General features: G+C 44.7%; 1 protein-coding gene across 1 annotated transcript; it reads left to right on the forward strand.

Annotated features, from left to right (window-relative positions):
- Positions 1-584: 584 nt before the first annotated feature.
- On the forward strand, positions 585-25,302 carry LOC138766414 (complement factor B-like). The gene is made up of 12 exons (XM_069944001.1): positions 585-728; positions 5,327-5,530; positions 6,961-7,146; positions 10,524-10,709; positions 13,638-13,811; positions 14,876-14,971; positions 15,301-15,434; positions 18,231-18,369; positions 20,559-20,690; positions 20,971-21,066; positions 23,471-23,599; positions 25,125-25,302. Exons 1-12 carry the CDS (start codon positions 695-697, stop codon positions 25,136-25,138), a joined length of 1,524 nt encoding a protein of 507 aa, XP_069800102.1. The 5' UTR covers positions 585-694; the 3' UTR covers positions 25,139-25,302.
- Positions 25,303-25,941: the final 639 nt, after the last annotated feature.

Below are 25,941 nucleotides of genomic sequence, written 5' to 3' on the forward strand. Positions count from 1 at the left end.
GTAAAGTAGATCACAGTCTGGCCCTCAAGGGGTTAAATGGGGATGCTAAGGGTTATTCAGCATAAGAAAAACATGGCCACTTTCTTGCAGAGATAGCCTGAAGTGGTTTGCAATTGGGCTCCATTCACTTCAATTGAACTGAGTTTCAAACATGGCCCTCATAACAGCATTATGGGCCCCTGCGCAGAGCTGTGAACTACCCCCCCCCCAACAACAACAACAACAACCCCCCCCCCAACCTTGTACCTTGTGACCCCTCTAGCCTTCCCAGGCACATGCAAAGCCACCCTACTCCTTCCCCAGACCACCCCTAGCCACTACAATAACTTATAATAAATAAATAAATAAATTTAAAAAAATATATATATATATTATATTCAATGGGGCTTGAAGTTTTTTTTCTAGTAGCTCCTCTCCCCCTCCGCCCCATGCATCCATTAAACCCGAACATCTACCTGCTCATCCCTACTGATATCCCCATCCTAAAAGCATCTCCGATTTCCTCGGTCGGTTCCTGAGAATTTCATGTGTTTGGTGAACTCTATAGTATCTCTCTGCAAACACCTGTTGTGAAACCGAGCTGTGCATTCTATCATTTACTGGAACTCGTCCTCCTCACCCCCCACTATATACACAGCACAGATCCCTCAGCAACATACAGATCCCAGGAGGAGAGGAGACAACGGGGGCCAAGATGTTACCTCTAATCCTCCTCAGCCATATAGCATGTAAGTAACTTCTCTCGTTTTTATAGTGTATATTGGTATAGAAGAAAAAGTTTAATCGCTTTTTATTATTTATTTATTTTTCTGATACGTAATTTTAAAAAATCAGCAATCCTGGTGTCCCCCCCCCCCCCCAAGAGCTCACGGCATCAGGGGCATCATACAGGGGCTATAGATAGGAAGTCACGTGGGGAGAGGAAGTGTAAGGTTCTTCGATATTGGACTCTGTAGAGGAAGGATGCAAGCTAGAACGCTCTCCACAGCAGCTTAGTTGGGCCCTGGCCCTCTCCAGGTCCCCAGTCTCAGTGTCCGGTCCAGAAACAGACTCAGGCACATGAAGTTAACAATTTCTCTTCTAGACACTCCACTCAGCACTATGCAGTGTTAAACTCTTCACAAGAGAGGACAAGTCAGAGACCATCTCAACCCACGCTGTGAACTAGGAGAGTCACAGTGCAGGACAGTATCCCCAAAGGCAGAAAGCTAGGAACTGATCCGGATAGAGCAAAGTTGCTAGAAGCCTATAAACTCAACAGGGAACCCTCAAACTCAGGGTGTCAGCAGGGAACCCTCAGCATTCCGCTCATCCCAGGTAACAAGGCCTGGAGCTTGTGTCACCCTCTAGGACGGGTCCCCCGACTCTGGTAGGGCAATAGGTGGTTTATTCCGACAAGAGTCAATGCACGGGCACAAATATTCTCTCTTAAGTATTCTTCTATTTCTACCTCATCCTCCAACATTCTGGCAGAGCACATTACTACCTGGGTTGAGACTCTCACGACATCCTCCTCTCTGCTCCTCTGATTCTTCTTTGTAACTCTCAGCACGCAACCCAGTCGGCACGACTGTACCACTCTCTACACTCTCATCACAGATCTGGATCCTGAACTATTAAGTGTCTTATCAAGTGTAACATATTCTGTCAAGGCAAAGCTGTATGACCTGCTGCACAGAAGTATCCTCAGAGTAAACAAGATTCTATTTATGATAAAGAGACTCTGTCATTCCTCATCCCGCACCAACACAGTATACACACAATCCTTGGGACATTTCCCTTTTCTGTGGGTGGCAGTACCGATAGTCCGGGTGGGTCATTACTCCACTCCGGACCACCATGACAACAGACAAAGGGACCCCACAACAGCCTGGCAGGTCACTGACCACAGGGGGAAAAGGTGTATCCGGCCCTTTAAAAAAAAAAGCAGGTGTGCCAACTAACCTGTGTGCCCAACTGGCACTGGCACTGTAACAACATAACACCCTAGGGTCCGGCTACATCTCAGCCAACCACCATAGAGCTGTCATGTGCACGGCAATGACCCCATGAGTTCTGAAGTCTTTTTCATAGCACACAGTCCGTCCTTTCCTGGATTCATCTGTATCTGTGACAAATCCCTTGTAAATAACATTTTCAGTTCTAAAACTCTCAGAACACCCTCCATTTATAAAGCTCTCAGGGTATGCTGGGAGTTGTAGTTTCTGAGAGGACAACCCTTTAAAAAATCACTGTGTCCGGAGTCTCCTGGTGGCTGCAATATGTGGGCCACACTCATCAGCCATGAAGGTCCAGCAACACATCTGTCTACACTGTACTACTCCCAGCATATCCTCAGGGCTGCAGACTGTCAGTAAATGCTGGGAGTTGTAGTGCCTGCAGCTGCTGTAGTTGGGTCCTATACACTGGATGCTTTGTGGGAGATCAGAATACAGAGTTCTGTGGGGGTTCAGTGCAGGGAAGTGACCTCAAAACATCACTAATAGGGGATAGAACAAAAACATCTACCCCTACCATACTATCACCATACTGTCACACTGTTACCATGTTATCACCATACTGTTGTGGTGTGCCCCTGTGAGGTGTTATATCGGAGGGACGGACGGTCACTCGCTAGGTGTTGTAGTGTGACACCACTCCGGTGGTGGATGGCCGAGACACAGCCGGACCTTATGGTGTTGTCACGTGATGCCAGTGCCTGGTGGACACACAGGTGTGATGGCACGCCTGCTTTTAGTTGATAAGGCCAGGTGTACCCTTTTCCCCTGTAGTCGCTCCTGGGTCCCTTGGGGTAGTGTCACAGATGATGTTGTCACAGGTGGCCAGAGCGGTGTAATGACCCTCCCGGATAGTAGGACCCGCCACCCACAGAAAGGGGAAGTGTCTCAAGGTTGCGGTATATATGCTGTGTTGGTGGTGATGAATGATCACTGACTCTGAGATAACGTTGAGTTGGTTTACTACTCGCAAAGGTGCAGCAGGTAATACAGAAGATCTTCGATATACACTTGACAAAAGTTCCAATACAGACTTGAACATAAGACAACCAGATCTGGGAGTGCTGAGTAGGTGATAGATGGTAGAGTTGTGCTGAGGTAGAGTAGCAGAGAGGAGGATGCCATGAGAGTCTCAACCTATGTAGTAGTGTGCTCTGAAGGGATGTTGGAGGATATAATAGAAGAATACTGGTAGTAGAAGAAGAAGAACACCTGTGCCTGTGTATTGACCTTTACTTTAGTCTTCACACCACCTTATGTCCACTAGCGTTGGACGAACCGTACTAATGGGTGACACAGGTCCCAGACCTTGTTACCTGGGCTGAGCGGAATGCTGAGGGTTCCCTGCTGACACCCGTGCTGCGAGATGGAGTTTATAATGCTTACTGCAACTTTGCTCCACCCGGATCAGTTCCTAGCTCTGAGGCTCTATAGTGGATACTGTCCTGCACTGTGACTTTTCCTTGTCCACGGCGTGGGTTGAGGTTATCTGTTGTCTGGTCCTCTCCTAAGAGGTTTAACTTTGCATATTGCTGTGTGTGGGTACGTGAGGGAAAGTGGGTGACAGTATACTGTCCTGCATCCTACCCATGCTGGGCATTGGCTAAGACTAAACTTCGGGACCTGGCAGAGGGCCAGGGCCCGGACAAGACTGCTGTGGAGAGCTATCTAGCTTGCATCTTTTCTCCACACCATCCTGAACGGAAAGCTCTTGCTCCTCCCCCACCCAAGAGACTAACTTCCTCTACAGCGTGTAGGGTGCGCTGTGATTGGGTGAAAAGAGTGCAATAGAAGAATAGAGAAAAGAGATGATAGGAGAGAAGAAAGAAGAAATCCTACTGGTTCACAGATTCTGGTACACACAAACACAATAACTCTTTGCGATCCTGCAGCTGTGCAGCTTCCATACATCAATATATAATACAGTGACATCTAGTGGTCAACCCTTAATACTACTTTTACTGTGAAATGACCACAAAAAGTACAGACTTTTGCCAAGGGTGTAAATAATAGTAACACTCCTAGTGGGACACCACACTGTCACACTGTTACCATACTATCACCATACTGTCACACTGTTACCATATTATTACCATACCATCACACTGTTTCTGAAAAACATCACACCGATATCTGAAAAACAAAAAGGGAGAAACACACAAAAAAACACACAAACAGGAGCACAAAACTCATCATTGTGAGCGGTGTTTTGCACCTTACAGTATGCAGCATTTTTACAGATCGCTGCTTACAGTGTGGCACCCAAGGGGTCAAACGAGGGTGCATTGCATCCCCCTTAACCCTTTGGGTGCCATACTGAACAATTTGGCCTCAGGGTGTTAAGCAAGGGTGCCCACTTAACCCCTTGGGGGCCAGACTGATGTCAGACTGCACCCATACCAACAAGGAAGGGCTTAGGTGACCCCCCATCCTTGCTGGGATGGGTGCAGTGCAGGGGAGGGGGGAGAGCTTTCTACTCAACCTCCCAGGTCTTCTCTCTTCACCGGTCCCTGGCACACTGAGCTCAGGCTCTTTATATGTCCGCTCAGCCAATCAGCTGAGCGGACATATAAAACAAAATGTTTTTTGTAATGTTGCTATTGTGATAAAATTGATTAATTAAATTGAATTAAAGTAAAGTATTAATTAAGTATTAAATTGAGCTGTATTACCGGCAATAGTAATTGCTGGCAATAATAATGCTCCCTGTACTAGTTAATATTTAATTAATAAAGCAAATTTTCGTTCTAATAAAGCTATTTTCATTGTACAATAGCATAATTAAAACAAATCAATGCTTTTTCAATTAAATATACTGTAAATAAATAAATATATATATACATTTCTTTATATATTTATTTTTTTATTAACAGTATATTTAATTGCAAAAGCATTGATTCGTTTTATTTATGCTATTGTACAATGAAAATAGCTTTATTAGAACAAAAATTTGCTTTATTAATTATATATTAACTAGTACAGGGAGCGGTATTATTGCTGGCAATTACTATTGCCAGTAATACCGTTCCCTGTAATACTGCTTCCCTGCTTTCCCATATGCATTCCAGAGGTGTTTGCATCACTTTCTAAAGATGTCTTGGACTTGGTGACCTCCGATTCGTTGAATCTTGATTTCCAGGTCCCAAGGATTTTTCTCCTATAGACTATAATGGGATTCGATATTCTTTTGAATAGTCGAATATCGGTAGCTATTCAAATCGAATCCAATCGAATTGAATATTACACTATTCGCTCATCTCTATCAGTAACCAATGGCCTATTCTGTAAATGGTTGATTAGTTGTTAACATTTTTTCTCTTTGATTTCAGTGTCCATTGCTGCCCCTTCCCCTGTATGTGATCCTGATAAAATAGCCATTGCTGGTGGTGAATATACTGTGACTGATGGTGGAAACGTTAAGAGTAGAGTGGAGTACACCTGTCCGGAAGGAATGTACCCGCACCCGGTCTTATCGCGGGAGTGCCAACGCAATGGTCACTGGACGGATGAGAAACTGAAGGCTCAATGCAAAGGTAATTGACCATGTACCCGATGAGTAATCTGGTCAGTATTACAGGCAGTTGGCAGGGGTGTAGCTATTGGGGGTGCAGAGGTAGAAGTGGCATAAAACACCAGTATTATAAATGGCACACAGTAGAGGAGGACTCTGATGTTGTATTGGGGCCTTGTAATGCTTATGTCAATAAAGAATATGATATATGTGATTTTGCCATGTGGCAATGTTGAGCCTGGATACCTAGAAGTCCCCTGAAGCCTTCAAATAAAATTAAAGAGCGTCATAGTTAATGGTGTATATTCCAAGCAGACTCTGGTTACAAGTAGAGTGCCACAAGGTTCTGTCCTGGTCCTGTTCTTTCTTAAATATATTTGTATGTGACATAGGAGAAGGTTTGGTTGGTGGGCAGCTTGTTGACAGTGGTTAACACTGTAGCCGTGCAGCACTGGGGTCCTGGGTTCAAATCCCACCAAGGGCAACATCTGCAAAGAGTTTGTATGTTTTCTCTGTGTTTGTGTGGGTTTCCTCTGGGTACGTTTTCCTCCGACACCCAAAACATACAGATAGGTGAATTTAGATTGTGAGCCCTATTGGGGACAGGGAGCAAAAATGGTAAAGTGCAGTGGAATCTGTGTGCGCTATACAAATAAAAGTATCATTATTATTAAGGTTAATCTGCTGAAAAGTCTGCAATAGGGTGGATATTCCAGTAAGTGTCTGTAATATGGAAAATTATTTCCCTTTACTAGATAAGTGGTCCAAACAATGCAAACTGCAGTTCAATGTTTCCAAAAGTAAAATAATGCTCTTTGGGAGGAGGCATCCTCTATCCGAGTATCATATTAGTAGCTCTGTGTTAGACTTCAGAAGAGAGGGATTTAGGGGCAGTCAAAAGTGTAACCAGGCGGTAGGGAAATGGTAAACGGTCCGAAGCATATAACCGATCAGGAAAAAACTTAAAGTAGTTGCACAGTATAAATGTCTATTTTATGATGCTGCTGGGGTGTTGTGGGGGACCTAACACTGCTTACCTGTCTTGCTCTGCTGCAAATGCTGGTTCCCAGACTGCTTGCTGTCCTCTTCTTCTAAACTTCTGCTGATGTGCTGTGTGGACAGAGAATGGCTGCTCAGCATACTAGCTATGCTGGGAACTCATTTCCTGTCTCCACGGCACGTCAGCAGAAGTTCAGAAGAAAACAGCCGGGGAAAGCTGGAACCACCGTCCAGCAGATGTGGTAGGTAAATCTGCAATAACTGAATGTAAACCTACCTGGTGTATACATATATAACTATCCTAAGATAATAAGGGAAATACTAATAGGGCCGACTAGATGGACCAGGTGGGCTTTTTTGGGACCCATTAATCATTAATTTGTCATCCAGAAGATCCACTGGTGTCAGTACGCATGTTAAGTACAATATTCTTTTCTGTCATCCCCCCCACAGCCATTCACTGCCCCCGACCAATCACGTTTGAAAATGGAGATTTCCATCCCCGGAAAGCAAAATATTTTACTGGTGACGTTCTGCAATTTGAATGCTGGGAAGGATATAAAATGTATGGACCTGAAAACCGCACCTGTCAGGCGGATGGAAAATGGAGCGGAGACGAAACCATATGTGATGACCAAGGTAGGAATCTGTAATAAAATGTAAGATATACTCATCACCCCAAAAATTATAAATAATGCATTAAAGGGGTTATCCAGCGCTACAAAAACATGGCCACTTTTCCCCCTCTCTTGTATCCAGATTGAGTGGGATATAAAACTCAGTTCCATTAAAGTAAATGGAGCAAATGGAGTAAATTGCAAACCACACCTAAACTGGAGACAAGAGAGGGGGAAAAGTGGCCATGTTGTTGTAGCGCTGGATAACCCCCTTTAAGGAGTTAACGAGAATAAAACTTTCTATTTAATCAATGTAAAAATGATATGTAACTGATCACAATATTCAAGTGAGAAGATAAGTTGGGGAAAACTGATAAAACCTCCATTTCTGGTGGTGAATATACTGTGACCTGCCCTGAAGGAATGTACCCGTACCCGGCCTTCTCACGGGAGTGCCAACGCAATGGTTGATAGACAGATGAGAACCTGAACGCTTAATGCAAAGGTAATTGACTATCTACCTGAAGAGTAATCGGGTCAGTATTATAGGCAGGTGTCAGGGGTGTAGCTATTTCGGATGCAGAGGTATCAGTCACATAAGCACCAATATTATAAACGGCACACATCAGATGATGTTGTATTGGGGTCTAGCGGCTTCGTATCGCTTGTGGCAATAAAGAATATGATATATGTTATTTTGCCACATAACAATGTTGAGCCTGGATACCTCCTGGTCCCCTGAAGCATTCATATAAAATTAAAGAGGGTCATTGGTAATGGTGTATATTCCGGGCAGAGACTGGTTACAAGTGGAGTGCCACAAGCGTCTGTCCTCGTCTTGTTCCTTTTGAAATATATTTGTAAGTTTAGTAGGTAAAGTTTGTCTGTTTGCTGAAAAGTTGACATCCTATAGGTTTGACATTCCTGGAAGTGTCTGCAATATGAAAAATTATTTCGGTTTACTAGATAAGTGGTCCAAACGATGGAAACTGCAGTTCAATGTTTCCAAATGTAAAATAATGCTCTTTGGGAGGAGGAATCCTCTATCCGAGTATCTTATCACATAGCTCTGTGTTAGCAAAGACTTCAGAAGAGAGGGATTTAGGGGCAGTGATCTCACATCTCACAATGAGTGAAAAGTTCAACCAGGCGGTAAGGAAATGGTGGACGGTCCGAAGCATAAAACCGATGAGTTGCACAGTATAAATGTCTATTTTATGATGCTGCTGGGGTGTTTTTTGGGACCTAACAGTGCTTAACTGTCTCGCTCTGCCGCAAATGCTGGTTCCCGGACTGCCCGCTGTCCTCTTCTTCTGAACTTTTGCTAATGTGTAGAAGGAAAGTACTATATATAACCAGAAATGATATGCTAAAAAAGCACCATAGCACACCAGAGAAATTAGTAAATCAATAAAAGTACTTTATTTCAGCAGGTACAATATTACAAGTACATGGTCCCAAAGCTAAAAACAATTAAAAACACCAACATGGAGGTACCCGGTATGGTACCACCCACAATGACCCCCCTGTATGAGTGTATCATACACCCTGTACAGGTAAAGTGCTAGTGCAATGTCCATACAGCCAAATACAAAATCTAAACCATATAAATCATACTAAACAGTACAAAATACAAGCATTGTGACCAATACTGTGATAGAAGTAATATTACATGGAGAAGGTTACTATACTGTGAGACAATGAAGAGAATATCAAACAAAATAACTAAATGTCACCATAAATGATAAAGCAGCATGGTGAAGATGGGGCGTCAAGGGACAGAGACGCGTTCCGTCCGCCCAACCGGACTTCCTCAGGGGTAATGTATACAGGTTAGGGACCGTTATATATACATAGGTATAATGAAAGGATGAGAACAACATGTGAATAATTAGTAGTATTACCTGTACAGCGAGAGCTGTCCCCTGCTCCAAACAGACTCCAAGATGGTGCCGACAGCGTAACCCATGCGCCAGTGCGCATGTACAGATCAGAGTCAGCATATCGCATGACCGCTACAGCCTACTGAATATGTGTAGTTTTTATATGTTTCAAAATAGGCTATGCAGGGCTCCATATGGTGTGACTCAAAGTGTAGGCGCATCACTACAGCCAACAATGGAATATGTACTGCTGTAATACTAGGTGTAGATACAGCGGCCAGCAATGCTTATCCTGCGGCGGGTGGAGGTTTGTGGGGGGATAACACTTAGCGTAATGAGAGTGAGATGGCGGTTTATGACGGGTGCTCTTAACCCTCTTAAACAGTGCTGTAAGTACTAACAGTTCAAGAAGAAAAGAAAGTAGAAGGGGCACTCACCGTCTGATGCAACCTTCTTTATTTCATATGACGCAAAGGCTAAAACATAGCATGCGGGAGCAGGTGGGAGGGCGCCTACCGCAGCAAGCAGTTACAGCTGTTTCTGGCGCATGCAGTCTGAAGAAGCGCACGCATGCGTGCGAAACGGCTGTAACTGCTTACTGCGTGTGGCGTCCCCCCACCTGCTCCCGCATGCTATGTTTTAGACTGTGTGTCATATGAAATAAAGAAGGTTGCATCAGAAGGTGAGTGCCCCTTCTACTTTCTTTTCTTCTTGAACTGTTAGTACTTCTCCCTGTAAAATTACTTCTATCACAGTATTGGTCACAATACTTGTATTTTGTACAATTTCATACGATTTATATGGTTTAGGTTTTGTATTTAGCTGTATGGACATTGCACTAGCACTTTACCTGTACAGGGTGTATGATATACTCATATAGGGGTGTCATTGTGGGTGGTACCATACTGGGTACCTCCATGTTGGTGTTTTTAATTGTTTTAGCTTTGGGACCATTAACGTGTAATATTGTACCTGCTGTAATTAAGTACTTTTATTGATTTACTCATTTCTCTGGTGTACTATTGTGCTTTTTTGGCATATCCTTTCTAGTTATATATAGTAGTGTATTGATTTATATGCTGACTACTTAGCACCCAACATTATTATTGAGCTGTGCATGTCCAGCATGCTTGTTTAGCTGTGTAGAAGAAAAATAATGGTTCAGCATACTAGCTAGGAGGAGTAGTCATTTTCTGTCCCCACGGCACATCAGTAGAAGTTCAGAAGAAGAGGGCCACCGCGAAAGCCCCGTGGAACCACCGTCCAGCAGATGTGGTAGGTAAATCTACAATAACTGAATGTAAAGCTGTCTGGCATACACATACAGTATATCTATCCTCAGATAATAAGAAGGGCAGACTGGATAGACCAGGGGGGCTTTATCTGCTTACACCCTTCTATGTTCCAATGTCTTTATATTAGAGGTTTGGGGCCCATTAATTTGTCATCCAGAAGATCCACTGGTTTCAGTACGCATGTTAATTATAATATTCCTACGTGTCAATCCCCCCCGCAGCCATACAGTGCCCCAGACCTATCATGTTTGAAAATGGAGATTTCCATCCCCGGAAAGCAAAATATTTTACTGGTGATGTCCTGCAATTTGAGTGCTGGGACGGATATAAAATGTATGGACCAGAAAACCGCACCTGTCAGGGCAATGGAAAATGGAGCGGAGACGAAACCATATGTGATGATCAAGGTATGAACCGGTGATAAAATGTAAGATGCACTCATCAACAAGAGAGAACAGTTACATCCAGTGTTTTATCTGATCACAGCCGTTCACTTTTCGTTTTTCTCTACATTCAGCCCAGGCCATCTTAAAGTCATCTCCTGGCTATGAATCCTCTCTCCAGAATCTGCCAGAGAAACATTTTAGGTTCCTTTCTCTAGTACATATAATAGTTAGATCCCCTGTGCCCCTAGAGTTGGTGGCCCCTCTGTGCAGTCACCTATGGTAATGGCAACACCCCCAGAGCGCGCGGTCTACATAGTAGATACCCCCCATGCAGACCCCATAATAGATACCCTTCTGTGTGTAGACCCCATAGAGACCTCGCTCTTTTACCAGTTCCCTATAGTAGATGCCCACCATGCAGTCCCCTATAGTAGATAACCCCTGGGTAGTCACGATAGTACCCACCTCTGTGTATTCTCCATAGTAGAAAACCCCTCTCTGTCCAGTCCCCTATAGTAGATGCCCACCACTCTCTTCAATCCCCTTTAGTAATGGTCCTGTTTAATTCTCTTATAGCAGTGCCCCCTGTGTACTCCCCTCATAGTAATGCCCCTGTGTGCTTCCCTCAAAGTAATGCTCTCCTTTGTGCTCTCTTTATAGTAATTGGCCCCTATGCTTTCCTTATAGTAATGCCCCCATGTGCTCCTCTTTTAATAATGCCCCCCATGTGCTCCCCTTATAGTAGTGCCCCCTTGTGTGTTCTCCTTACAGTAATTGCCCCCTGTGTGATCACCTTATAGTAACGCCTGCCTGTTTGCTCCCCTTATAGTAATGCTTCCCTCAGTGTGCTTCCCTTATAGTAATGCCCCCCTCCATGTGCTTCCCTTATAGTAATGCCCCCTCAGTGTGCTCCTCTTATAGTAATGCTCCCCTCAGTGTGCTTCCCTTATAGTAATGCCCCCCTCCATGTGCTTCCCTTATAGTAATGCTCCCCTTCGTTTGTTCCCCTTATAGTAATGTCCCCCTCCTTGTACTCTCCTTATAGTAATGTTCCCCTATGTGTTCTCCTTATAGGAAATCCCCCTATGTGCTCCTCTTATAGTAATGCTCCCCCATGTGCTCCCCCTATAGTAATGGCCCCTATGTGCTCCTCTTATAGTAATGCCCCCCTCAGTGTGCTCTCCTTATAGTAATGCCCCCTATGTGCTCCTCTTATAGTATTGCTCCCCTATGTGCTCTCCTTATAGTAATGCCCCCCTCTGTGTGCTCTCCTTATAGTAATGCCCCCTCTGTGTGCTCTCCTTATAGTAATGCCCATCTGTGTGCTCTCCTTATAGTAATGCCCATCTGTGTGCTCCCTTTATAGTAATGCCCCTGCCTGTGAGCTCCCTTTCTAATAATGGCCTCTGTGAGTTACCCCCATAGTATTGCCGCCTTTGTGCTCTTCTTATTGTAATGCCCCTTGTGTGCTCCCCTTATAGTAATGCCCTCCCTGTAAGGTTCCCCCATAGTAATGCCCCCCCTGAGAGGTCCCCCCATAGTAATGCCCACCTTTGTGAGATCCTCTTATAGTAGTGCCCCCCATGACACACCAGACACAAAACAAAGAAAACACACAGCAGCGTCTCTCCCCGCGCACTTCACCTATCTTCTGACACAGATATCATGTCGAAGACTCTGTCTGTGCTGGAAGTTCTGGCTTCTGGCGTACACACAATTAAATGGGGCGCTTACCTGTTATCCGGGACAGTTCTCCTGTATTCCCGGGATGGCTCTGCAGCCATTGGTGCCCACTGGAGGATCTCCTGATCCTCCAGTTAGTCAGTCCAAAATTAAAAAGGGGGCACCACTGGCTGAATCCCTTGGCACCCCTCTCCGTGCTCCCTCACCCCTTTGACCCCTCTCATAATGGACACAGATAAGTGAGGGGGGAGGCTGCAAAACAGCTCAGTTGTTTGTTTTAACTATTGTTTAAACTATTGAGTTATGCAAAAAATAAATAAAATGAAATGATACCTACACTTGAAGCATTGATAAAGAGGACACAGGATGGACATGTCTGGGCCCTCGCTGTGTTGCGGGACACCCCCTGGACACCTAAGCCTCATTTGCATTAAAGGACAACTCCCACGAAAAAATTTTTTGGATTATTTAACACACATTACAAAGCTATATAACTTTGTAATGTGGTTAAATAACCGGTCTGGCCCCCTTCCCCCACTTTCGGACCCCCGACCCTTCCCCCCGGAAGTTAAAGAAATTATACATTACCTATTATGGTCGTCACGGTCCTCTTCTCCCAGGCGCCATCTTGTGACGACGACGTCAGAGCCAGGGGGTGCTCCGAGTCTTCTTCCTCCTCGGCGTGTTCATAGAAAGTGAATGGGAGAGAAAAGGCTGCTGGTGCACATGCGCACCAGCAGCCTTTTCATTGGCTGTAGCGCATCACATGGCTCCCAGCTTGCTTAGCCCTGATTGGCTGAGCTTGCTGGAAGCCATGTGATGCGTTCCAGCCAATGAAAAGGCTGCCGGTGCCCAAGCACACTGGCAGTCTTTTCTCTCCCATGGACCCGGAAGTGAGAGACATCGCTGGACGGCGGAAGCAGGTGACAGTGAGGCGGACGGCGGGCGAATGGAGTGGCGATCGTCACCGGAGGGATGGTGAGTATTGTGTCTGTGTGTGTCTGTGTTGTTTGTTTTTTTGGGGGTCCCATGGGAGTTGTCCTATAAAACAAAACAGGCTGATGGAGAGGACCAATGAATTATGAAATGTATGCCTGCACTCCTGATTACTAGCCATATCCATCCTGGCCTTAGTTATACTCCCGTTTACCTCCTGACAGGTCTATAATACTCTGACACAACTCTCCTCTTTCTTCTCTATGTATCTCTACCACCATTTTCATCCCCTTTATTAACCCCTTGGTTTTCCACCTTACTTGCACACAGATGGTGACTGTCCTAACCCAGGAATTCCTATTGGGGCTTCAAAATTTGGTTTTTCCTACAAGATTGAAAGCAAAGTGACGTATGAATGCGGACCTGGTCTGACCATGTACGGCTCCAAGGAGAGAATATGCGTGGAGAACAAGCGCTGGTCGGGAGCAGAACCCACCTGCAGATGTAAGAGGATACAGGGCAAAGTCTTCATGGGATTAGCTGCATGACCTTAAGCTCTAAGCACTGAAACTGAATTGACCCCCAGTATTACCTCTGACCCTAGGCTCAGACCTACAAAAACAATTCATATGCCAGACTCCAAGAAACATACACCCCCTAGATTTAGATGCTCAGGCATACAGACCCCAGTATGAGACCCCCAGTGTAATACAGACCCCAGTATGAGACCCCCAGTGTAATACAGACCCCAGTATCAGACCCCCAGTGTAATACAGACCCCAGTATCAGACCCCCAGTGTAATACAGACCCCAGTATCAGACCCCCAGTGTAATACAAACCCCAGTATGAGACCCCCAGTCTTATACAGACTCCATTATCAGACCCCCAGTGTAATACAAACTCTAGTATTAGACCCTCAGTATAATACAGGCCACCAGTAAAATACATGCCATAGAATCAAGCCACCAGTATAATACAGACCATAGAATCAGGCCACCAGTATAATACAGACCATAGAATCAGGCCACCAGTATTATACAGACCATAGAATCAGGCCACCAGTATAATACAGGCCATAGAATCAGGCCACCAGTATAATACAGACCATAGAATCAAGCCACCAGTATAATACAGACCATAGAATCAGGCCACCAGTATAATACAGACCATAGAATCAAGCCACCAGTATAATACAGACCATAGAATCAGGCCACCAGTATTATACAGACCATAGAATCAGGCCACCAGTATAATACAGGCCATAGAATCAAGCCACCAGTATAATACAGACCATAGAATCAGGCCACCAGTATAATACAGGCCATAGAATCAAGCCACCAGTATTATACAGACCATAGAATCAGGCCACCAGTATTATACAGACCATAGAATCAAGCCACCAGTATAATACAGACCATAGAATCAGGCCACCAGTATAAAGAAGTTCTTCTTACCCACTCGGGGGCTCAGCTCTAATACCAGACACAATGAAGAGACAATAGTGGCACTGTTTGTAGGTAAAAAGCCAGACTGTTATAGGTGACTGATGTATCTCCTTCATCCACAGACTCGTACACGTATGATACCCCAAAGGAGGTGGTCGAGACATTTTCAGTATCGTTTTTTGAAACAGTTGTATCGCCTCACCTGGAAAAAGTAAAAGGTAGGAAACGGTGCATTAGATGAGCTCTTATACCTATATTATAGCGGGAGGATGGATACAACAGCTGTATGGTGGGGTAGCAATGACACTTCTTTGTACTGCCTTTTGGAGCTTATAATGAACATGGTCTGGCAGTAAGAAGAATACAGAAAAAAGAAGGTATATCTTTCAAAAGAAAACTCGAAGCAATAACTTTGCACTGGTTCCCGGATGTGACACCACAGTTGGATAATTTGCAGAATTATGGATTGATGATTGGTTTGCACTGGGGAAAAAAACAATGCTGTAAAAAACACTATGAATAACTGTGTCTAACATCCTTCCCACAGAAGATGCTGATCGTAAAATACGAGTGGAAAAAGATAGTCTCATGAACATCTTCATCGTCATTGATGCTTCGAAACGTGTAGGAGAGAGAAACTTTAGAACAGCTCAGAATATCAGTGAAATATTCATAGAAAAGGTAATAGGAACATACATAAACAAGTCACGGCCTCCACCCTCTTAGGCTTCCATATCCAGGGATGGCACTGTAGTGTTTAGGTACAGGTGGTCCACTAAATCTTGTGTGGTGTCCCACCACGGGTGTTGCTATTGGTTACACCCTTCGTAAAAGCCTGTACTTATTGTATGCATGTGGTGATGAAGGTAACGATAAAGTTTCCCCACTACATAGTTACATAGTTAATACGGTAGAAAGACGCATGTCCATCAAGTTCAACCAAGGAGGGGATGATGCAGGGAAGGGAGGTATACAAGCAGTGACATCTAGTGTATATATACTTAGATGCTGCACGGCTGAAGTATGTAAAGGGTTATTGTTTATTTGTGTGTCACATGGATCTGTGGACCTATAGAAATCTTCTCTTCTTCTGTCCTATCATCTCTCTCTTTAATTCTTCTGCACTCTTCACCCACTCACAGCGCACCTTAGATATGCTGGGGAAGGAAGTCACATGGGTAGAGGAAGTGTGGAGGTCTTTTGTGTCAGACATTGTAGAGGAAGGATGCAAGCTGGATAGCTCTCTACAGTGGTCCCTCTCTGGGCCCTGGCCCTCTGCCAGGTCCCCCTACTCTCAAGAAGTAGCCTTAGTCAGATCCCCGTATGGGTAGGAAACAAGACAAGACACAGCTAACAGTTTCTTCTCAGTAACGCTACATGATACTATGCAGTGTTAAACCCTCACAGGAGAGGACAAGTCAGAAACAAACCCAATCCACGGCGTGGACTTGGAGAGTCACAGTGCAGGATCCGGATGCAGAACTGATCCGGATAGAGCAAAGTTGCTAAAGCCTATGAACTCTATCTCGCAGTGCGATTGTCAGCAGGAAATCCTCAGCATTCTGCTCATCCCAGGTAACAAGGTCTGTGGCCTTGTGTCACCCTCATAGGATGGTTCAGCCGACACTGGTGGGCATTAGGTGGTATGAAGACCCAAAGGTCAATACACGGGCACAAGTATTCACTTTTTCTTCTTCTGCTAAGTATTGTTTTACCTCATCCTCCAACATCCTGCCAGAGCACAGTACTACTTGGGTTGGGACTCTCACAACATCCTCCTCTCTGCTACTCTGCTTCTCTGTGTTTCTCAGCACGCTACTCAGTCAGCGCAACTGTTCTCTTCACTGTATTTCTGTCACAGATCTGGTTGTTGTATTATCAAGTGTCTTATCAAGTGCTTTATCAAGGTAACTATCAAGTGTACCGTACCCTGTCAAAGCAAAGCTGTATATAAAGCTTCTAAAATAAAAGCAGGTGTGCCATCACACCTGTGTGCCCAACCTGCACTGGCGTCACGACATAACATCACTGGGCCCGGCTGTATCTCAGCCAACCACCACAGAAGTGGCGTCACACTTAACCATCTAGCAATAGACCGGCCGATCCTCCTACACAATACCTTAGGGGTTCACCACACTTGTGTCACCTAGGCAAGTGGTAACTATCAGGTGTCACACAGTGGGGGTTGAAGCTGCTCTTTGTATCTTCACCACTAGGTGTCTCACTCTCCCCTAGACTGTCTGTTTGTATGAGATGAAGGACAAAGGGTTAAGTGTTGCACTATATGCTTTTCTATTTCAACCAATCACAGGTGCGGGTGTACACACAGTTTTCCACCAACTACACTTCTTCCTTGTTCTCTCTCTTACACAGCCCCAGTCACCCCCGGTCACCCCCCCCCCCCCCCATAAAAACCCAGCTAGTTCCTGGCGGGAGATCTTTAGTCGGTTAGAGGGAGACAGACACAGACAAAAGACAGAGTTCCAGCTACAGTGAAGCCGGGCCGGGGGCCAAGGTCTTATCTGGGGCCCAAAGACACAGACACAGATTCCAGTGAGAGTTTTTGCCTTAAGATGCTGTGCTAAACCCTTATAAAGGAACACCTTGTCCACCCCAGGGATCCTTCAAAAGCTTCAGGACAGTCTAAAGAAGGTACAGGATTGATCCTCAGTAAGGCAAAGCGCACTTAAGCCGAAGTAACTCACTGGTTTGGCATGGCAATCCTGTGAGGTCTCGGGAAGTCTGCTATGCCCAGTTGTATAGATCAGGGGCTCGTACTACCCAAAGTGGCACTCGCTTAACTGGTTGGGCAGAAGGTGGTCAGATATCTTTATCTATTCTATATACTGTGCAGCTCACTGGTGCTGCAAGTCAGTCCTGGTCAAAGAGTTCAGCACCAACCACAGCCATGTGAACCACAGTGGATCTGGCTAAACAGTGAAGAGGACCCTCCATACAGGTGATCAGCAGAGGTGCCTGGAGCCGGACCCACTAGTAGATGAAAATGTGTTATATGCTGCCTTATATATATATCTGGGGCTTTTATTATAAGGTAAAGGTATTACCTATAGCAATCCCCAGGGCAGTATTACCAGCTGCTGCTGCCCTAGGCACTAAACCTGAAGACGCCCCATCTTCACGCACCTATTGGCGATACCAGACCTGACCAATACCACCATACCCCCCACCCCCCTGGAAAAGACACCAGATTTACTGGCAAGTCTGAACAGGAGGAGGGAAACTAAAAAAAAATAAAAAATTGTTTTTTCTGTCACCCTGCTCCCTGGTGCTGCCCCCCTGCAAGGTGCTGCCCTAGGCACCGGACCACGGGTGCCTAGTGGTAAATACGGCCCTGGCAATCCCTCAGGTCATTGTCAGACTGCTTTTTATAATGGACATCATGGGGTTCCTTACTGTTCTCCTTTGCGTTGGCTTTATGTTATGATGGATACAACCTGTATATCATTGTCCTTACAGATGGCCAGCTTTGATATTGTCCCTCGCTACGCTGTCATCTCGTATGCCTCATACGTAAAACCCATTGTGCAGCTCTCAGACGGTGAGAGTACGGACGCCGAAAAGGTCATTGAGAGGATTCAAAAAGTTAAATATTCAGGTAATGTAGTTCATGTCACCTCTACAATAACTTTACTAATGATATAAGGAACCACAACTAGTCACAGAACATCAGCCGTCTCCATCCTCCAACACTGCACTCAAGGAGGGTCACGCACTTAACCTTATCTTCACCCACCTCTGTTCCATATCTAACCTCTAAGACACACATTTTACTCAAATAACATACAAAAAGACCGTATTTTAGACAGTCGGTATATCTGGCCTTTTAACCCCTTAAAGCGAATGTACCATCAGGTACATTCACTTTAATCCCGTGTACGGCATCGTTCTATTCACGGGTACTAGCGGTGAAGCACTGGAGGCAGGAAGACCCGCCCCCAGTAGGAGGAAACTCCCACCCCTCTATGATGCGGTGCCATTGATTCTGATGGAGCCACGTCATAGAGGGACGGGGGTTTCCTCCTACTGGGGGCGGGTCTTCCCGCCTCCAGTGCTTCACCCCTGGCCGGGTACCTGTGAATAGAATGACGTCTTACACAGGAACTAGGCCACAAGGATACATAACTATTATAGGAGAGAACACAGCAGTGACCGGGGGCAGTCACAGGCAGGATACATAACTATTATAGAAGAGAACACAGCAGTGACCGGGTGCAGTCATAGGCAGGATACATAACTATTATAGAGAACACAGCAGTGACCGGGTGCAGTCACAGGCAGGATACATAACTATTATAGAGAGAACACAGCAGTGACCGGGTGCAGTCACAGGCAGGATACATAACTATTATAGAGAGAACACAGCAGTGACCGGGTGCAGTCACAGGCAGGATACATAACTATTATAGAGAGAACACAGCAGTGACCGGGTGCAGTCACAGGCAGGATACATAACTATTATAGAGAGAACACAGCAGTGACCGAGTGCAGTCACAGGCAGGATACATAACTATTATAGAGGAGAATACAGCAGTGACCGGGTGCAGTCACAGGCAGGATACATAACTATTATAGAAGAGAACACAGCAGTGACCGGGTGCAGTCATAGGCAGGATACATAACTATTATAGAGAACACAGCAGTGACCGGGTGCAGTCACAGGCAGGATACATAACTATTATATAGAGAACACAGCAGTGACCGGGTGCAGTCACAGGCAGGATACATAACTATTATAGAGAGAACACAGCAGTGACCGGGTGCAGTCACAGGCAGGATACATAACTATTATAGAGAACACAGCAGTGACCAGGTGCAGTCACAGGCAGGATACATAACTATTATAGAGGAGAACACAGCAGTGACCGGGTGCAGTCACAGGCAGGATACATAACTATCATAGGGAGAAGACAGTAGTTCTAAAAGGACAACTCCCATGAAAAATTTTTTCCCAGTAATTGAAGCACATTACAAAGTTATATAACTCTATAATATGCTTCAATCACCTATCTGCCTCCCTTCCCTGTCTTTTCCCCCCTCCACCAGGAAGTGCAGGAAACTCACACATACCTAATTACTGCCGTCACCAGGCTCTTCTCTCAGCTCCTTCTTGTGACGATGAGTCATCAGCAGGAGGGTTGGTCTAGCTCCTGTTACACCAGCCTCCCCCTCCCCTGCCTTGTCAGGTGACTCAGCTGGCTCAGCTCCCATTGGCTGAGCAACTGCAAGCCATCTGAGTCATGTCACTTGCTTATCTTCCCTCATGACTGACTCCCAGCACATAGGCAGCTCCTCCCTCCCCTCATGTTCTCTCTCCTGCTGCCGAGTGGACTCAGTGAGTGAATGAGTCATGTCACTAGCGAAGATAAGCAAGTGACATGGACTCAGATGGCTTGCAGTTGCTCAGCCAATGGGAGCTGAGCAAGCTGAGTCACCTGACAAGGCAGGGGAGGGGAAAGGCTGATGTAACAGGAGCTAGACCAGCCCTCCTGCTGATGACTCATCGTCACAAGAAGGAGCTGAGAGAAGAGCCTGGTGACGACAGTAATTAGGTATGTGTGAGTTTCCTACACTTCCTGGTGGGAGGTGGAGGGGGGGGGGGAAAGACAGGGAAGGGAGGCAGATAGGTGATTGAAGCACATTACAGAGTTATATAACTTTGTAATGTGCTTCAATTACTGGGAAAAAAGTTTTTCATGGGAGTTGTCCTTTAAGCACTAACAACTGGAATCTTAACATTTAAATCACTTACTGTATGTCCATATAGATTTTTTTTTTTTTTTACAGAACATGGAGATAAGCAGGGCAGGAATACTCGGGCTGCTCTAAATGAAATTTATAAAATTATGTCCCTGGAACAAGCCAGAGATGCCACAAAGTTCTTGCTAAAAAGAAATGTTATCCTGCTGATGACCTATGGCAAGTATCAGGCCACAACTGGTCCTTTAAGTGACTCTTTAACATATTGCCCTTGCTTCATTATTGTACCCTCTAAGCCACACTTTTTTTCCCGCTAGAATAAAAAGCCAGTGTTCTATTGTCTTTAGAGTTGGACTGTTCTCCCAGAGTCTAAGAGATCCCATGGTGGGTCCATCCCATTTGGAGGCGTTGTTCTCAAATTTGCAGCCAGTGCTTTATCCACACCATCATGGCCATTACTTTATGTCCCCTGACAGGAATTGTCTTTTACATCCATTAGGAAAGACTAATATGGGTGAAGACCCGACCGCGGAGGTAAAGAGGATCAGAGAACTTCTGGACATCAAAAAGGACAATAATCGTGAAGATTTTCTGGGTAAGGAATTTAAAGTATATACAGTACTTGTATACTTGTGTCTTGTTTCAATAGTTATTTGCTAAATATTAATCCATCCCTGAATTTTTATGATGGTAACCTTCCATAGAAGTTATTTCTATTCTTCCAGGTTCAGTGAATTGAAGTTACTTCTACTGTGAACAATATATCTGCTAAGACAGTGGCTAGGTTCTGCAGTTTTACGCCTATATCTGTCACAATGATCTCATGAGTACTGCCCCGATACCCACAAAATCAGTGACAAGAACACGTCTTATTATACACAGACCTGCATATATTATAATATTATATAACAGATAAAAAAGAGTCATTTAACAATTAAAGTGTTGCTGCCGTTATAAATTTCAAAATCTAAATCAGCAGGGGATGTGATATAAAGCATGTCTGCAAATTACTTTTATTTATTTATTTATTCATTTGTTTTATAGCTTTAAAACAAAGCTATATTTACTTGTATCCAGGTCCAGTCTCCTGAAGGCAGCTATATTACAGCTATACTTACTTGTATCCAGGTCCAGTCTCCTGAAGGCAGCTATATAACAGCTATACTTATTGTATCCAGATCCGGTCTGCTGAAGGCAGCTATATAACAGCTATACTTATTGTATCCAGATCCGGTCTGCTGAAGGCAGCTATATAACAGCTATACTTATTGTATCCAGATCCGGTCTGCTGAAGGCAGCTATATAACAGCTATACTTACTGACTCCAGGTCCTGTCTCCTGGAGGCAGCTATATAACAGCTATACTTACTGACTCCAGGTCCTGTCTCCTGGAGGCAGCTATATAACAGCTATACTTACTGTATCCAGGTCCAGTTTCCTGAAGGCTGCTATATAACAGCTATACTTACTGTATCCAGGTCCTGTCTCCTGAAGGCAGCTATATAACAACTATACTTACTGTATCCAGGTCCAGTTTCCTGAAGGCTGCTATATAACAGCTATACTTACTGTATCCAGGTCCTGTCTCTTGAAGGCAGCTATATAACAACTATACTTACTGTATCCAGGTCCAGTTTCCTGAAGGCAGCTATATAACAGCTATACTTACTGTATCCAGGTCCTGTCTCCTGAAGGCAGCTATATAACAGCTATACTTACTGTATCCAGGTCCAGTCTCCTGAAGGCAGCTATATAACAGCTATACTTACTGTATCCAGGTCCAGTCTCCTGAAGTCAGCTATATAACAGCTATACTTACTATATCCAGGTCCAGTCTCCTGTAGGCTGCTATATAACAGCTATACTTACTGTATCCAGGTCCAGTCTCCTGAAGGCTGCTATATAACAGCTATACTTACTGTATTCAGGTCCAATCTCCTGAAGGCTGCTATATAACAGCTATACTTACTGTATCCAGGTCCAGTCTCCTGAAGACTGCTATATAACAGCTATACTTACTGTATCCAGGTCCAGTCTCCTAAAGGCAGCTATATAACAGCTATACTTACTGTATCCAGGTCCAGTCTCCTAAAGCTTTTTATTCTTGTGCTGGTTAAAAAAAAAAGAGGCTAAACACTGGAAGTTCTGGTCATCTGCACTCACAGAGAAGGCAGTCATGTGATTGACACATTGAGCCATGAAACTCTCTTCTGGCCAGGATTCTTGTGTTTAGTCTGTTTTTTTTTCAACCAGCACAAGTCTAAGAAGCTGCCTTTATGAGACTGGACCTGAATACTAATAAGTATAACCTTTTTTTTACAGCATGTGATCCCCACGATCATAAACTGTATTATGAATATTTAGTACAGCAAGATAAGTTAAAAAAAAGGGAGGAGGGGTGGAAAATGTTTAGTTCATGTGTTGAAAGTACAAAAAAAAGAGTAATTTAGCTTTATTTACTGGATCACTACAAACGGTAGAAATTATGGGGGTTTACCTTAAGCTGGCCATACACATAAGCTACCATAGAGGCAGGCCACGCAGCTGCAATAGGGCCTGTGCGGCAGGGCACACCCTACCTTCATGGTACTGTGCTTTCGGGGGAAGGGTGGTCTGTGAGCGCCATTGGGGGGGCATTGAGAGACTCTTAGCGCAGTCCTTGGGGAAAGGGGGTCTCTCTCACATACACTACCCCCTAGACACTAGGATTTAAAGGGCTCATACTGTTGTTTGCTTTGGGGCCCCATGAATCCTAGTCACGCCCCTGTGTGGTATCCGACATGTCTAAACCTTCTCTACCCCAACATCTACCATCAAAGGAGAGTCACGAAGCCACCATACACAATAGATGGTCAGTCAACCCTCAAAGACTGGCGAGTTTGACTGATACATGAATACTTCAGCCACTATGATCAAAATATACTGTATGTGATATAATTTATAGTCTTAACATTTTATAATCTGTTATGTCATATAAATCACATTTCTGTTATGTTCAGATATCTATGTGTTTGGTCTGGGTGATGTTGTATGCGATGATGAAATCAATGGTATTGCATCTAAGAAAGCTGGCAAGAAGCATGTCTTCAAGATGAGAAATATAGATGATATGAAGAAGGCCTTCTTGGGTAAGAACATTTAGGCCTCTTCCCTAGTGTTGAAATGCCATCCTTGTGCCCGTCTCTGCGACGCTGCAAAAAGGATGCAGCATGGCACCGTTGTAGCAAAAGGTTTATAGGTTTGGTGCAAAATTTTAGAGGCAGAATATACAGTTATATCCAGTGACTCACAGGTGACATCAGTGATAGGGCAGGTGATATACAGGGAAATAACCAGGGTGGCATGTAGGACCAGAGCAGGAACACTGGACATGGCGGGAAGAAACAGAATGGCATAGTGAATAAACTACTTGTGCAAAACTGTATGTTCTGCTCACAACTATCTTCAGAGTAAACAGATTTTATTTATGATAAAGAGACTCTGTGATTCCTCATCCCGCACTAACACAGCACACACACCTTCCTTGGGTCATCTCCCCTTTCTGTGGGTGGCAGTACCTATAGTCCGGGTGGGTCACTATTCCACTCTGGACCACTGTGATAATTACCCAAGGGACCCTGCAACAACCCGACAGGTCGCTGTCCACAGGGGAACAAGGTATAACTGGCCCTTTAAAATAAAAGCAGGTGTGCCACCATAACTGTGTGCCCAACCGACACTGGCGTCACAACATAACATCACTGGGCCTGGCTATATCTTGGCTAACCACCATAGAACTAGCGTCACACTTCACAATCTAGCAAGTGACCGGCCGTACCTCCTCCATACCACCGCGGGAGGTCACCACAGTAACAGAAGTGAAATGAAACTGAACAGGTCATAAGGTCACACTATGCCAGTACCAATAATTCCAAGTTCAAAATCAAGATCCAGAAGTAAGGGGGCCAGCTCTACCTGAAGCTGGTGTCCAAGGGGGAAGGGCAGGGCCGTATTACCAGCTGCTGCTGTCCTAGGCACTAAGCCTGAAGATGCCCCCATCTTCACTCACCAATTAGCATCAGGATTTTCTAGTTTCTGAACATCATATTGATATCTGATCAGTCTTAGGCCTTGTTCCCACATTTACTGTATGACACATGCAGCCGAATACCACCATACTGTGACTGGATAACACCACTATACAGTGACTGGATAACACCACTATACAGTGACTGGATAACACCACTATACAGTGACTGGATAACACCATCATACCAGTCTCCCTCTTTGATTAATCTGTAATCACACCCAAGCCCACTCCATGACACCCCCCACCCTATCCCCAAAAGACACTGGATTTACTGGCAATTCAGAAAGGGAGGTGGGAGACTGAAAAAATAAAAACAAAAAAGTTGTTTTCTACCCCCCCCCCCCCTACTCCCTGGTGCTGCCCCCTTGCAAGGTGCTGCCCTAGGCACCGGGCCATGGGTGCCTAGGGGTGAATACGGCCCTGGGGAAGGGGGGGAGAACTCTTGCTGTAATTTAGTAATGCCCCCCTACACAACACAACCCCTAGTACTAACAAACAATCATTAATTTCACTGCCCCCAGTTAAGCCCCCTCCCCAACAACTTATTTATAATCTATGCTCAACTCTATCCTCTCTTTTTATAGAACTCGAGGCATAAAGAAACTTGGAATTTCATCTTGGACCCATGAACACCCTTCCACCTTTGGTCATATGAGACTATGTCCTGGGATGTCCGGATGATCCATTACAGCTTTGATTTTCTTGAAGTTTAAAACTTTGTAGAATAAATGTTTTTAAAAATTAAAAAAATAAAAACATTCTGACCCCTATAACTTTTGTATTCGTCCATCTATGAGATGTGTGAAAGGTTTTTGCACCATGATCTGCAGTTTATCACCACTATAATGGTGTAGATGGGACTTTTTCAATTCTACTGGGATGTTAGCAAAAAAAAAACATAATTGTGGAATTTTATATTTTTCTTTTATTCACACCATTTACCATGCAGTTTCATTATCATTATATTTGCTTAAGTTGGGGTATCCCACAGTTAAGTGCCCTACACACCCGTTGTAAAGTTATCTCTTCAGTTCAGTGGTGATGAAGGTAGCATTCTCTAGTTTCGCCACTAGGTGTCAGTGTTATGTTTGCACAGCTGAAGTACGCAAAGGGTTACTGTTGTTGTTGTGCCATGTGGTCTGTGCTGACCTTTAGGAGATACACTCTCTTCCTCTACCTATCCCTGCTCTACAAACACATACACAGCCCCAGGGGAAGTAGCTAGTTAGCCCTGTGTGGACAGGAAGCCAGTTCTGTCTAGTTAAGACACATGTGTGTGAAGCAACCAGAGACACTTAGTTCTTCCACTCTGTATACTGTCGCTACTATGCAGTGCACACCAAGAACCAGTCTACAAAGTGCAGGGCAGTATCCTTATACACAGAGGAACTAGCCTGGAAA

Source organism: Dendropsophus ebraccatus, chromosome 10 (genome assembly GCF_027789765.1).
Source record: "Dendropsophus ebraccatus isolate aDenEbr1 chromosome 10, aDenEbr1.pat, whole genome shotgun sequence".
Classification (NCBI taxonomy): domain Eukaryota; kingdom Metazoa; phylum Chordata; class Amphibia; order Anura; family Hylidae; genus Dendropsophus; species Dendropsophus ebraccatus.

Bases quoted from the DNA above. Each gene is read 5' to 3' on its own strand.
- LOC138766414 (XM_069944001.1), top strand. From the start codon at position 695: ATGTTACCTCTAATCCTCCTCAGCCATATAGCAT. The intron at 729-5,326 runs GTAAGTAACTTC...CTTTGATTTCAG, and splicing joins CCTCCTCAGCCATATAGCAT to TGTCCATTGCTGCCCCTTCC. The intron at 10,710-13,637 runs GTATGAACCGGT...ACTTGCACACAG, and splicing joins AACCATATGTGATGATCAAG to ATGGTGACTGTCCTAACCCA.